The sequence below is a fragment of the Moschus berezovskii genome, chromosome Y (assembly GCF_049115385.1).
Source record: "Moschus berezovskii isolate FMDL1 chromosome Y, NW_MosBer_1.0, whole genome shotgun sequence".
Lineage (NCBI taxonomy): Eukaryota > Metazoa > Chordata > Mammalia > Artiodactyla > Moschidae > Moschus > Moschus berezovskii.
In genome coordinates, this window is record NC_142489.1 from 54,192,617 (window position 1) to 54,204,877 (window position 12,261).

General features: G+C 47.9%; 1 protein-coding gene across 1 annotated transcript; it reads right to left on the reverse strand.

Moving 5' to 3' along the window:
• Positions 1–1,833: 1,833 nt before the first annotated feature.
• LOC148773122 (testis-specific Y-encoded protein 3-like) lies at positions 1,834–12,053 on the reverse strand. The gene is made up of 7 exons (XM_088834520.1): positions 11,550–12,053; positions 10,833–10,910; positions 10,574–10,685; positions 10,329–10,474; positions 10,123–10,209; positions 4,660–4,840; positions 1,834–1,916 (listed from the first exon to the last, which is right to left on the reverse strand). The coding sequence occupies exons 1-7, from the start codon at positions 12,051–12,053 to the stop codon at positions 1,834–1,836; spliced, it is 1,191 nt and encodes a 396-aa protein (XP_088690646.1).
• Between the last annotated feature and the right edge of the window lie 208 nt (positions 12,054–12,261).

A 12,261-nucleotide genomic window follows, 5' to 3' on the forward strand; every position in this document is an offset into this window, starting at 1 on the left:
TTTAGTCACAGATCTTCTGAACCGAGTCTGGATCCCATAATGTTGTTTCGGAGTTTAGGGAGGTGGTCTTGAATGCTAAGAGGTGAACAGCGATTCCTAGGAGTGATTTGAGGCACCATGAAAAGAAATGGTTATTCCTTTACCAGCCAGTAGCTGTTAAGAGACATAGTGATAATCAGAAACATCCCCACGTGCCTCGTGGGGTAGAAGCAGCCTCACCTGAAAAGAGGCAAAGGCCTAGAGAATTCCAGAAATAGTGATCAAGGGCCTGGCCATTGGTGAATCAACCCAGCCTCCAGCACCTTCCAGGTTTCTTGCTCAGTGTGATAAACCAATGCTGTCCTGACAATGAAGCTGGTGGCTTTCATGATTTGGCTGCACAGTAGAATCACCCAGGGAACTCAGTAAGTCCCAATGCCAAGCAGCAGCTAAGCCACAAAGAGCAGATCCTCAGGGGACTCCAATACGAGCCAAGCTTGTGAGCCAGTGTTTTCAGAAATCACCTGGGAATCTTGTTAAAGACACAGACCTGACTCCATTGCCTTGGCAGGGGCCTGGAGTCCCATTTCTAACAAGCTCCCAGGTGATGCTCATGTGGCTGTACCAGGGAACACAGTCGGAGTAGTCAGGGCTGAAGCCTGTGGTCCTCAAATGTTCAACAAGCATCAGAGTCACCTGGAGGGCCAGTTAAGATGCAGAGGGCCAGGCCCACCCCAGAGCTGTGGATCTGACAGGTCTGAGGTGGGGACCAGAGACTCTGCATTTCTAAAGAGCCTGCAGGTGACCCTGATGCTGGACCACATGTGGAACACCTCGGTGGGGTTGGAGGCATAAATCGTGGATGGGCAAGACAAGTCATCTGTCCCTCAGCTTCCCCAGAACCAAAGTGGAGATGATGAGATCCTCTCCCAGAGGGTGTCAATGAGGGCGGCACTGAGTGAGCTAGGATTTGTAAGCCTCTTGGAACCTGGCACCGAGCCGCTGGGATATGAGTGACAGCATCCATTCTTGATGACTTTCCCTTGGTCCAGGGTGCGCCTGGAGTCCAGGCAGGCAGACCCTTCAACCACCATGGGTGGCCCTCTCCCCGGCCCACTCACTGCCAACATTGTTCTTGTAGGTGTTGTGATCCCATTCACCCAGTGGTAGCGGAGGGCCAGCTTGCTCATCCAGTCCACAGCCGCTGTGCACACCGAAATCATGGCACAGGCTGGCTCCTGGGGCGGAACTGTGGAAGCCATAGGGGAGAAGTTGTAGGTGCTGGGGAGGAGGAAGATGGCTGCGGGATGGAGAAGAGACTTTCTTACTGTGGGGAGGAGGGCACTTTTCACCAGGAGACCATGGGTGGGCTTAGGGCTGTGTTTCACTATGTCTCTGAATGCGTGATGGTGCTGAATCTGCATTCTGGGGGTAGCAGGATCAGGGCTTTCATTCACTTCCTGATCAACCGTGGCTTCCTGTGCTCGTGCCCAGTCAGGCTCCATCCTCTTGCTTCTGGTATCAAAGAACATGTCTAGATTTTTGAGGGGCAGTCATCCTGTTCCCTGCATGCAGTGAGTGGCCAAGCCAAGGGAAGCCTCTCTGCTTCCCACTTTGGACTTTGAAGCTGGAAGGCAATTCCAAAAAGTGGTTGCCTTTGGTTCATCCCAAGAGAAGATTCTGGAAGAAAATACCGTGGGCTTTTGGTACTTTTGCTACTTGGCAAGTAGCCCCTGCTTGCCCCAACGAGAGAAAGTCTGTTCACAGTACTGAAGCAAAAGAATAAATACTACTACTACTACTACTACTAATCAGGCCGAGTCGATTGCATATGTACAGAGTACTTTGCATATATCACCCTCTATCAGCGTGAAGCATGCCCTGGGAACACGTCAGAGTGTCATGGGAAGTTAATGACATGAGCGGCAGCTGGGAACCTGAAGGGGGAATAGTGGGGAATTTGTCATTGAGCTGGAGCATGAGAATGAAAACCCCAGCTTTCCTGGAACACCATTTTCTCTCCCTCCACCAGAAGCCTGGTATCCGTTCCATTCCGTCGCTCAGTCGTGTCCGACTCTATGCAACCCCGTGGACTGTAGCCTACCAGGCTTCTCTGTCCATGGGATTCTCCAGGCAAGAATACTGGAGTGGGTTACCGTTTCCTTCGCCAGGGGATCTTCCCGACCCAGGGATTGAACCCGGGTCTACCGCAATGGAGGCAGACGCTTTAACCTCTGAGCCACTGGGGAAGCCCCGGGGAAGCCCCTGGTATAGCTCTGCAAAATCACTCGACATCACAAGGAAATGTGTAGACCCAAAACTTCAAAAGTGAAGGTCTTTTCAGAGAGGAAAAGCCTGGGTGGGGAGCAGCTCAGCATGGTACCAGGGCCTCTCAATGGGTGGGTTTGGCTGACATTTCTTCTTTTTCTATTATTTTGTTGTTTCTGGATTTTCTGCGATGAGTTTAAGGGTAGAGATATGATGCACTAGGAATGAAACAACACTTGGAACTGTACCTTCGGTATCCCCAGTTTAACACCAGGGCTGCGACAGAGAAGAGAGAATTTGGAAATGGGAAGCACTGGGTCATTCTCTCCTGTGCTTCAGGCTCAGCTTGAATATCAAACTGGGGACAAGAAAATCCCTGCAGGATCCACAGAGATGCCTTGAGTGATGCCTCAAATCCGAAAGCAAATGTCACCACTGGGGCAGGCAGCCCAGAAGGAAACTGACTGGGGTGACTTAATCTGAAAGGGCTCAGCTGCAAATTCTGGCATTCCCTCCAGAAGAGGTTGGATGGACAATCACAGAGACACCAACCAGCTGACAGAAGCTCTTCATCAGATTTCTTCAAGCTCTTGCCAATGTGCCCATAAACACACACAACCCCACACACCCACACCCACACACACAGACACACACCTTCACCTGGGTCATTTGTCAGAGACATTTGTGAGTGTGTACAAGATTGGAAGCAAGTAAGTCGTAATATCAGCAAGTGGTGAGTTGGAGGTGGTGGGAATGGGGTGATCACAGTCTCTGCTCTGTTCTTTACCAAATGACTCAGATTTAAGAAGATGAGGAATTCCCTGTTAGTCCAGTGGTGGCTAGGAGTCCGTGCTTCCGCTGCTGAGGGTGTGGGTTCAGTCTCTTGGCTGGGAAATTAAGATCCCCTAAGGTGTGCAGCATGACCAAGAAAATGAATAAACACAATAAACATACAGATTGTGTGCAATTAACTTGTTCGCCCACTAGCTTGATATCATGGTATTTAACATCCTAACTTCTGAGATCTTGAGAAGGTTACTAAAAAAATGTTTTCTGGGTGCAGAATAAGATGTGGCTCTTCTAATAACCTGCTTGCATGACTCTGTTCCCAGAGCTGACCACCTGTGTCTCCCAGAGGCACTTAGGTTAACCTGCCCACTGCTGTTCTGTGTGCACAGACTCTCCTCCCCACCACCCCTGCACCACAAGGGAGCCTCCCACGGGATCTGATGCAGTGGATGCTGGCCAGGAAGACCTGCATATGCTGGGACCATCTCGCCCTGAGTACTGGAAAGTGAAATTATGGAATCCTTCTTCTTTTCCATGAGAGATGCCAGCGGGTTTATTACTCAGAGATGTTGCTGTCGCTTTTTCCTCAGCCCCTCCCTTGTGGTGGTGATCGGGGCTAAAGAGAAATAAAATACCCCCAACTAGTGAAAGGGAGCAGACAGCATCTAATCAAAAGGACAGAGAGCCATTTAGTAAGGATTACTCACTGTGCTGGTCACTGTTTGAGCATATTCTTAACCTGACCAGAATGGGGCAATGCAGCTTTATCTCATCAGGGCTCCTCTTTTCCAGAACCCATGTTTTTATTTTTTTTCCACCTGAGAATTTTGCTTTATTGGGTGTTTGGATAAATACAAGGTATTTCTTATTTGAGCGACCACCACTATGACTAATGTCAAACGGAAATGATTATATAGCTTGCTGTATGCAAGGCCTCTTACTCTGGGTTTTTTTTTTTTTTTCTTCATATTTAACTCATTATTTTATCAAGTAACCGAAATTTTAGAGGAGTGTTTTTTTTTTTTTTCAATCAACACAGTAAGGGAAGATATTTTGGATATTTCAAGATGCTTTATAAAAAAATAATAGAACACTTTGTCCTGAAATTTAAGTTTTATATCTTGAAGTAGTATTTCAAACCACTGTTATGACTAGCCTATTTCTAGCCTCATTAGGCTAGAATTCTTTTGCATATGTTGCAAAAATCCATATTTCTAATGAAACTCAGTGGATTTTGACAGATTACAATACAATGACCATGTCCCTGGGAAGACAAATTATAAGAGGGAATGTTCATAAGTTTTGCAATGCAAATGTTTTTACTAAGGAGAATCGTATGCCCCAAGAACCGAAGCTGTTTGCCACATGCTCCTTCCTCTCTCCTGTCAAGGTTCTCATCTTGCTAGATGACGTTTTCACTTTAATTTCTATCAACCACTTTTCCGCTTACCTTTAAGTATCTGTGGAAGAGCAGCCTCAGACCACTTCCTATCCAGCGGTCTGAGCACTGAAGTCTCTGGGAGGGAGGCGCTGCGCAGGCACAGAGGGCATCTGTGTGCCTTTAGACCAGGCTGTGACCTTGGTTGAGTGGCAGTGAACTTGGGTGCTGGAGCATCGATTCACCGTAACGTTCCTCCTTTTCGAAAGTGACTTGTTCTTCATTTTCAAACTCGTCTGGATCTCTGGAGAAGGAGAGATCAGGCACGACCTCCCCACGCACCTGTAGGACTTCCTGATCTACCACATCGGACCCGCTGGGCAAGTTCCCTTGGTATTGCAGGGACGGCACAAAGGGGAGACTGTGCTACACAGAGCAGGGGTGGGCGGGTTTATCCCAGAGCCTCTGGGAGATGAAGGAATCAGCTCTGGGATCAGTAGCCACCTGTAGCCCCTCCCTGGGGAATGCAGAAAGGCTCGACTATTTATTCTTGAAAAACACTGACTTGAAACTCAGAGGACTGAGTTTCTGGGGCGATGGCTGGATATTCTGCCAAGAGGTGGAGGGCATGCCAGGGCAGGGTGTCCATGAGTCCTGCTCCCACCCAAGAATTAACAACTTTTCTTCTAACAAATTTTCTTGGGTGCAGTATAGAGACTTTCACACCTCTAGCATGAAAATCACTTTATGTAGGAAATAGAAAATTCCATATTTCTTGTAGGAAAATTGATGCCAAGTCTTTCAATTGTTAAATATACGGCATTCTGTACTTCGTGAAGGAAAGTCAGCACACAGATTTTCAAATGAGAAATATGAAAAATTCCATATTTCATGTTACCTTGTTTATTCCCAATTCAGTGTGCAATACAAGAATTTCATATTTCATGGGAAAAAGCTCTGTGCCTAGAGTTTCAAATGCCAAAGCGGAGAAATCCGTATTTCATGTAGGAAAATCATGGCTCAGAGTTTCCTAAATGAAATATAAAAAGTTCAGTATCTCATGGAGTAAGTCTCTGCCAAGATTTTCTTATGTGAAATACAGAGAAATCCGTCCTCAACAGAGGAAAATCAGTGCCCCGAATTGCATATATGAAATCATCAAAATTCCACATTTTGTGTATTAAAATCAGTGGCCTGATGTTCATAAGTGACAAACTCCAGATTTCATGTGGAAAACTCAGCACCCAGTTTTTCGTATGTGAAATACGCAGAATTCCAAATTTCACGTAGGAAAATAGTATGTGCGTATATTTTCATATAAAATGTAGAGAATTCCATTTTCATTTTGGAACGTTTGTGGTGAGATTTTCACAGGTGAAATGTAGAGAATTGCATATGTCATTCATGAAAACTTCATGCATGGATTCATATGTGAAATACCGAGTTCCGTGCTGCATGTAGAACACTTTTGCCCACATGTCAAAATGTGACACAAACATGGAATTCTCTCTGTAGAGAGATTTAGAGATGAAGCATCTCTTAATCCAGAGATGCTAAGGACAGTGTCCTGCTAAGAGCCATGACTCACCAGTGCCAGAGGAATTGAAGTCTGAACATTCATTGTACAGAGGTCCTTTCAAACTAGTTCTGTTCTCATCCAGCCTCCAGGTGAGAGAACACACGCCAGCTAACCCCATCAGCCCAGGCCTGTGGGACTGGGACGGGGTGAGAGGATCAACCTAAGACACCCTTTTATGGAGTGATGTTTCAAACTGGCAAACTATGCACGTAGCAGCTGCTGATGCTACAGTGCCATCCGTCTTGCAAGCCTTACAGAAGAGGGCAAGCTGGGTTCACGTGGCTGGTCATGTCAGGGAAAGAATGCTCCTGCACTTGAGGACAGAAAACCCTCTGTAGCCGGGTGTCCTAGGGGCTGTGTGTAGCCCCTCGTCTGTGCCTGGGAATCTGGCCCACTCTCGTTCTCTGCCCCTTCACATCCTCCCTGACTGCCCCCGGGTGCTTTTTTCCTCTCTCCTTTCTGCTCAGGGATCCACGTTTACACTTACATCTTGCTCTGTCGGAGAGATCCCTGGGCTTTCTTCCATCACGTCAGTGCTTCTGATGCCCCAAGGTCTTTGTACCTTACACAAGCTCTTTCACGTTTCCAGTGTCCATTCTTCCATCCCCCAGCCAGGCCAGTTCAGAGAGCTCACACACCCATTTTTGCCAGCGCACATGCGTGCGCACGCACACATACACACACACTCCTAAGTCTGAAAAGAAACTTGCACACATGCGCGACTCTTGGCTTACTTGTGCAGTATAATGGACTTTGGTAAGCACCCCTCTTTTTTAGTTCCTGTTATCTGCTTCACTCGCTAGTTGATCAAGTCAGTGTCCTCGTCTACTTCCACGATATATCCTGGAAGGTGAATGGGATTTGCTTATGAAGGGGACTGACATGCAAAGAGGCTGGCAGGGTTGGAAGTCCTCACTGTGGACAGTTGAGTGACGTGTGCCTGCGTTCCCTAATCCTATCGCCTTGGACCGGCTCACAGTGCCAATCAGGTTGGCGTGATTCCATTCCCTGTGCTTTACTTCCAGAAACAACACAGAAATAGCAACGGGTTTTGAACTGGAAATTGATCATGCACCCCTTTTCCCTGGGTCACTGAGGACAACAATTCTTTAACAACTTTCTCTTTACAGAAAGGCAAGCCCCAATTCTTATCACCTGGGTGATAATTCACTTAAAGTCATGAAGAAATTCTGCATGGGTAATGTCAGTTTCATCATAACTGTAATGGTCAACGCAAGAATACATGGATGGGGGTAAAAGTCAACGTATTTCAATCCTGCACTAGTGTTTTTTAGAACACTTAACCAGTCAAACCTAAATCTTTCCTGACAGAAGCATTCCTGCAACATCTTTGCCCTCTGTGATCCTAACTAATACTCTCACTTCAGCGAGTGATATTCTTGCCCATTGGGCATAACTCTAAGTGTGTAGGCATTCTTGTTTCCAAATGTGGGTCACTGTTAACTATTCCTGCGATAACGCATTTCTTGTTGAGCACAGATATCACAGAACTCTTTAAAAAAGTCACAATTCAAGATGCTGGAAGCATTTGATCCAGGAGTGAAAGAAAGGGTCAAATTCACATGCAATCTAACAAGATACACAAATTAAAAAAATAAAAAAAAAGAGGGCATACGAGCAACACAATGCAGGAGTGTTGAACAGGGCAGTGTAAGAACTCAGAGAGCTATGGCAGCAGAGCTGTGCGTAACAGCACAAGCATGGGTGCATCATGAAAGAAGAAGGAGGCAAAGGCAGACCCGCAGGAAGGAACATCAACTCACATTCATGGGCAGACACAATGGAGACGCCCGGTCTTCATTCTAAACAGAGGAAAACATGAACACATCCAGGGAACAGGAAGCAAATGCAGCTCAGGGTGACTGAGACAGAATGCTCATGAATTCATCAGAAACCCGCCAAGTCTCACACACATTGATATTCAGTGGAAGAAAACCTTACACAACACATCCTAGTGTGCAGTCAAATCTAATAGCACCTAGACCCTAGGGCCTAAGTGAAAGCCCTGAAGAGACTGGGACACAAGTCATGGCAAGTTTCCAGAGACTGACCAGCAAGTCAACCATCCACAGTTCACTTTTACTCACCGACCTGTGACTATCTCTGCACTCTTCACTCCAGCACAAGTTAGAGCTAAAGCCACCCCTGGTACTGAAGCACTGGCAGGAAATATTAGGCACTGGGGGACCCTGTCCTAAACTTTTCTTGTCTGTAAGTTCTTTGCAATGCCTTCTTGCTTCATAGTGAGTGGAATGTTAAGGCTTTTTCCTTGTTCTGTACTCTTAAAATGTCTGATGCTGTGCAACAGAGAAGATACCTGGGGCACCACCTTCCAACAAAATTGCGTTCCAGCTTTTCACTCTCTGGCCCTTGTTCACCAGACCCTGTGCGTGGACATCCACATTTCCCTTGTAAAACTGCCAGACCCACAGTTAATGGGCCCCTCATCTTCTTTCTCCATCCTCCCCAAGCCCCACCCCACAGGAAGAACTGTGCCTCCTGACACAACCCCCACATACGACTTAACCACCTCTACAACTCTCCATGGACTGGTACTTCCCACACGGTAAACTGAGAATTCTACATGCAGCTGAAGTTTTTGTCCTGAGGCCCTCCCCAAACAATACACAGACGCATACAGTTGACGCTTTTTATTTGTCCTTCGGCATTATTTCAGGTTTACTTGTGTCTCCCTCTCGATCCGTTTCACCACCAGACCACTCTTCACTACTTTCCCGTCCAAGAGAACTCTGATGGCCATTGATCTTCACATGAAGCAGCTTCTTAGGTTTTCTATTTTAGGGAAAGGGGGACACTGCCTCATAAACGTCTCAAAGTCGAGCAGGGGCGGTTCCTTTCAAAAAAGACAGACACAGATATGAAAACCTACCCTCTCTGAGAACACTAAACACAACTTTTTCAAGTCAGTTCCCAGGAGACAGAGTCTGTGAATTTTTACATGTCCTCTAAGCACATACTAAAAGACATGTACCCCAGTCTTCCCCGTAGAACTATTACAATACCTAGGACATGGAAGCAACCTATATGTCCCATCGGCAGATGAAGGGATAGGGAAGTTGGGGTACCGATACACAATGGTGTTGTGACTCAGCTCTAAAAAGGAATGCATCAAAGTCAGTTCTAGTGAGATGCAATGCACGTGGAGCCTATTACAGGGAGTGAAGTGGGTCAGAAAGAGAAAAACAAACACTGTATGTTAACACAAATATCTGGAGTTGAGCACCATGTAGGTGATACTGAACATGCAACACGCAGGGCAGCAAATAAGACACAGACATATAAAGAACAGACATGGGACTCAGTGGGAGAAGGGGAGGGTGGGTTAATGTGAGAAAACAGCCCTGAGACATGTACATTACCTTTTGAACAATAGATGACCAGTGTGAGTTTGATGCGTGAAGCAAGGCAACTAAAGTCATGTTGTGGGACAACCCAGAAAGACAGGGAGGGGAGGGCGGTGAGTGGTGGGTTCACCATTCGGGGGACACGTGTATACCTCTGGGTAATTCATGTTGGCCAATGTACGGCCAAACCGGTCACCGCATTATAAAGTAATTATGCTCCAGTTAAAATAAATAAAAAACTATTCTCCATAATCCTTCACAGTGGTCAGTTTCTCATAGTGAGGGTGGCAGGTGAAAAAGATGCAACGGAAAAAAAAAAAAAAAAAAGCGTGATGACCAAAATGGAATCAAGTGATGGGTCAGTGGGGGAACAGCCTTGTACAAAGGAGACTCACAGACCTGGTGGAAAGGGGACTTCATGAGGAATAGTAGGTGGATCCCAATTTAAGAGAAGCCTGAGGATGGACTTGTTGGCCAAGGAATGACAGTTCAGAGATGTGTGCAGCTGACTCAGCTATAAATTGGAGTGACTTTGGCCTGACCAGGCCACTTCATCTACCTCAGGCTTCTCTAGTTAGAACCTGTCTTTCACTACAGTTTTCCACACTTGCTGGCTCTTGCTGATTTCCCCGTGCACGGTGTCACGCTGGATTCCACAGAGTCTCACTTTCTCCACAAGTGAAATAAACGACCCAAGTTCCTGGACAACCCTTATGCCAGTGCTCAGCCCCTGGGCGCCTCACCTCTCGTCCTCCCGCTACCTCTCGCGGTGGAGCCTTCCTCCTCACATAGTACTGCAAAGGATTGGGCCACAGATCCTTTATGATGATCTGCCAGGGAAATGAGCAAGGTCGGCACAGGGCTGGCCAGACACTGAGCCTTCCCGTGCACCGCCAAGAACTCCAACATAAATCACCAATTTCGGCCCAGTGGCCACGTGGGACCCCACCTCAGCAATCCGGCCAGATCCTGTGAAGTTGTGGTCAAAGAACCAATTGAAGAAGTTAACGCTGCTGTCATGGTGCCTGAGGCTGTATGCCTTACGTTCAAACCCCTGGGACCACTGAATCGGAGTGGAATGAGACGCTCGGTATCCTGCAGGAAAAGGAGTATGGGAGAAAGACCTAGCTCACTTTCCCACTCAACCTACACTCTTCTGCCCCCACTCCCCAAATCCAGGGAGCTGCCTCTTACCAGGGACGTTAATGAGATACTCCTTAACAATCACTTCATTCTGGAAATACCTATTCCTCCGAAAGGACAATGTGATCTTGCAGTGATGAGTGGGATGCCTGAATTCCTCCACCTGCCAGGACAAAGTGTTGGGGGTAGGGGGAGTGGGTATGAAACCTCTTTACAGAAGAGCTGTCCTTTCCCGTATTCAGGGATAAACCATGCCCTCTCCCCTCCCCAGTCATCTCCCCTCCACAGTTAGCGGGGTCCCCTGCCTGACCTCCAAGTTGGTCATGTAGTGAAGCATCTCTTCATCCTGGTTGCTCATCATAACTGACATCTGGGGGTGGTTCATAAACTGCTTTAGGCCAAGGAGCCTCTAGATGCTAGAGGTAAATGTGCTGGAAGAACAAAGCTAGCCTAAAGAGTAGAATGGCATTGTCTGACTTCAACGTGCTACTAGTGAACTCGCCACATTTCCGTGGATGCAGACTGTATGAACGCGGAACAAGGCCCAAGGCTGTGCCTATGAGTGCACTACCAGAAGGAGCTTCTGTTCCTAACAGGAAGGCCCTAAGCTCCATCTCAGCCTCCTTCAAGGTAGCTTACTTCTGGAAAACAAGCATTCCTAGCTACAACCAGTATGAGCACTTACACATCCCAAACCCACCCCCAAATTCACTCAACTTTTTGGAGAACACCTGGATTCCAGACAAGATTTTTATCTGAGGAGTCCCTAATGCTAATGACGATTCTGACTGGGACCTCTGCAAGTAAAGCCCAAGTATCAATTTGTGCTAGTCAGGACAGCAAGAACATCACATCTAATATCAGAAACAGATATGCAGGACGGTAACCAATACCCATCATGCAAAAAAAAAAAAAACAACTTTCTACCAGAACTGCCAGATCTGTAAAACTGCTCCTGCAATATCCCAGGTTTAAAGAAAACAAAAAAAGAAAAAAAAAAATTCACAACCACCACACCAAGGGATACAACTTCGACCCAGAAGCCACAGATTCCCTGGATGATGGCGCTTCTGTGTTCTAGATGCAGCTTTCGCCTCTGACAGTTCTTATGTTTCAGGCGAGCGTGCGCCCTTTGCGCTCTCTTATTCACCGGCTCCAGCTCCACCTGCAGTGCCGCCAGCGCCTCCAGTGCAGGCTGGTCGCTCGGGCCTCCAGGCCGTGGATGTTTCTGGCCCTGCTCCTCCGAGGACACCTGCTCCTGCTCCTCCACGACGTCTAACACCAGCAGCTGCAACTCCTGCCCGATTCCCGCCAGATCTCCCTCCTCCAGGACCGCACCTTCCTCCGCTGCCTCCACCCAGAAGAGGGCGGCCTCCTCGCCTGGCGCACCACCTGGGGCCTGCAAGGCCTCTGCCGCCCGCACTGGGCTGACAGGCCCCAGGGCCCCTCCCTCCTGAAGACCCGGACTCACAACCAAGATCCAGGATCCGGGGGTGCTGCCGCCTTCCTCTGGCCCCGTCTCACTCGCCATGGTGTTCTGGCCGGAGCCCAGAGCTGTGAAGAAGGTGGCCACCAGAGCACAGCAGACGCCGGCACAGCACGCCCACCGGGCAGCCGCACTCAATGCGGTACCACCAACAGGATACTCGTGCGCAGCCAATGAGCAGGGAAAGGGAGACACGCATGCGCAGAACCGTGAGCCACCACGCACGCGTAGTATGGCAGCGGGAAGGGGCTGA

Excerpts from the sequence above, each read along its gene's own strand:
- LOC148773122 (XM_088834520.1), bottom strand. The coding sequence starts at position 12,053 with ATGGCGAGTGAGACGGGGCCAGAGGAAGGCGGCAGCACCCCCGGATCC. Across the intron at positions 10,911-11,549 it reads GTGGCTTCTGGGTCGAAGTT|TTTATGAACCACCCCCAGAT; the intron begins GTATCCCTTGGT and ends GGCCTAAAGCAG. Across the intron at positions 1,917-4,659 it reads CGAAAAGGAGGAACGTTACG|GTTCCCAGCTGCCGCTCATG; the intron begins GTGAATCGATGC and ends TTCCCCCTTCAG.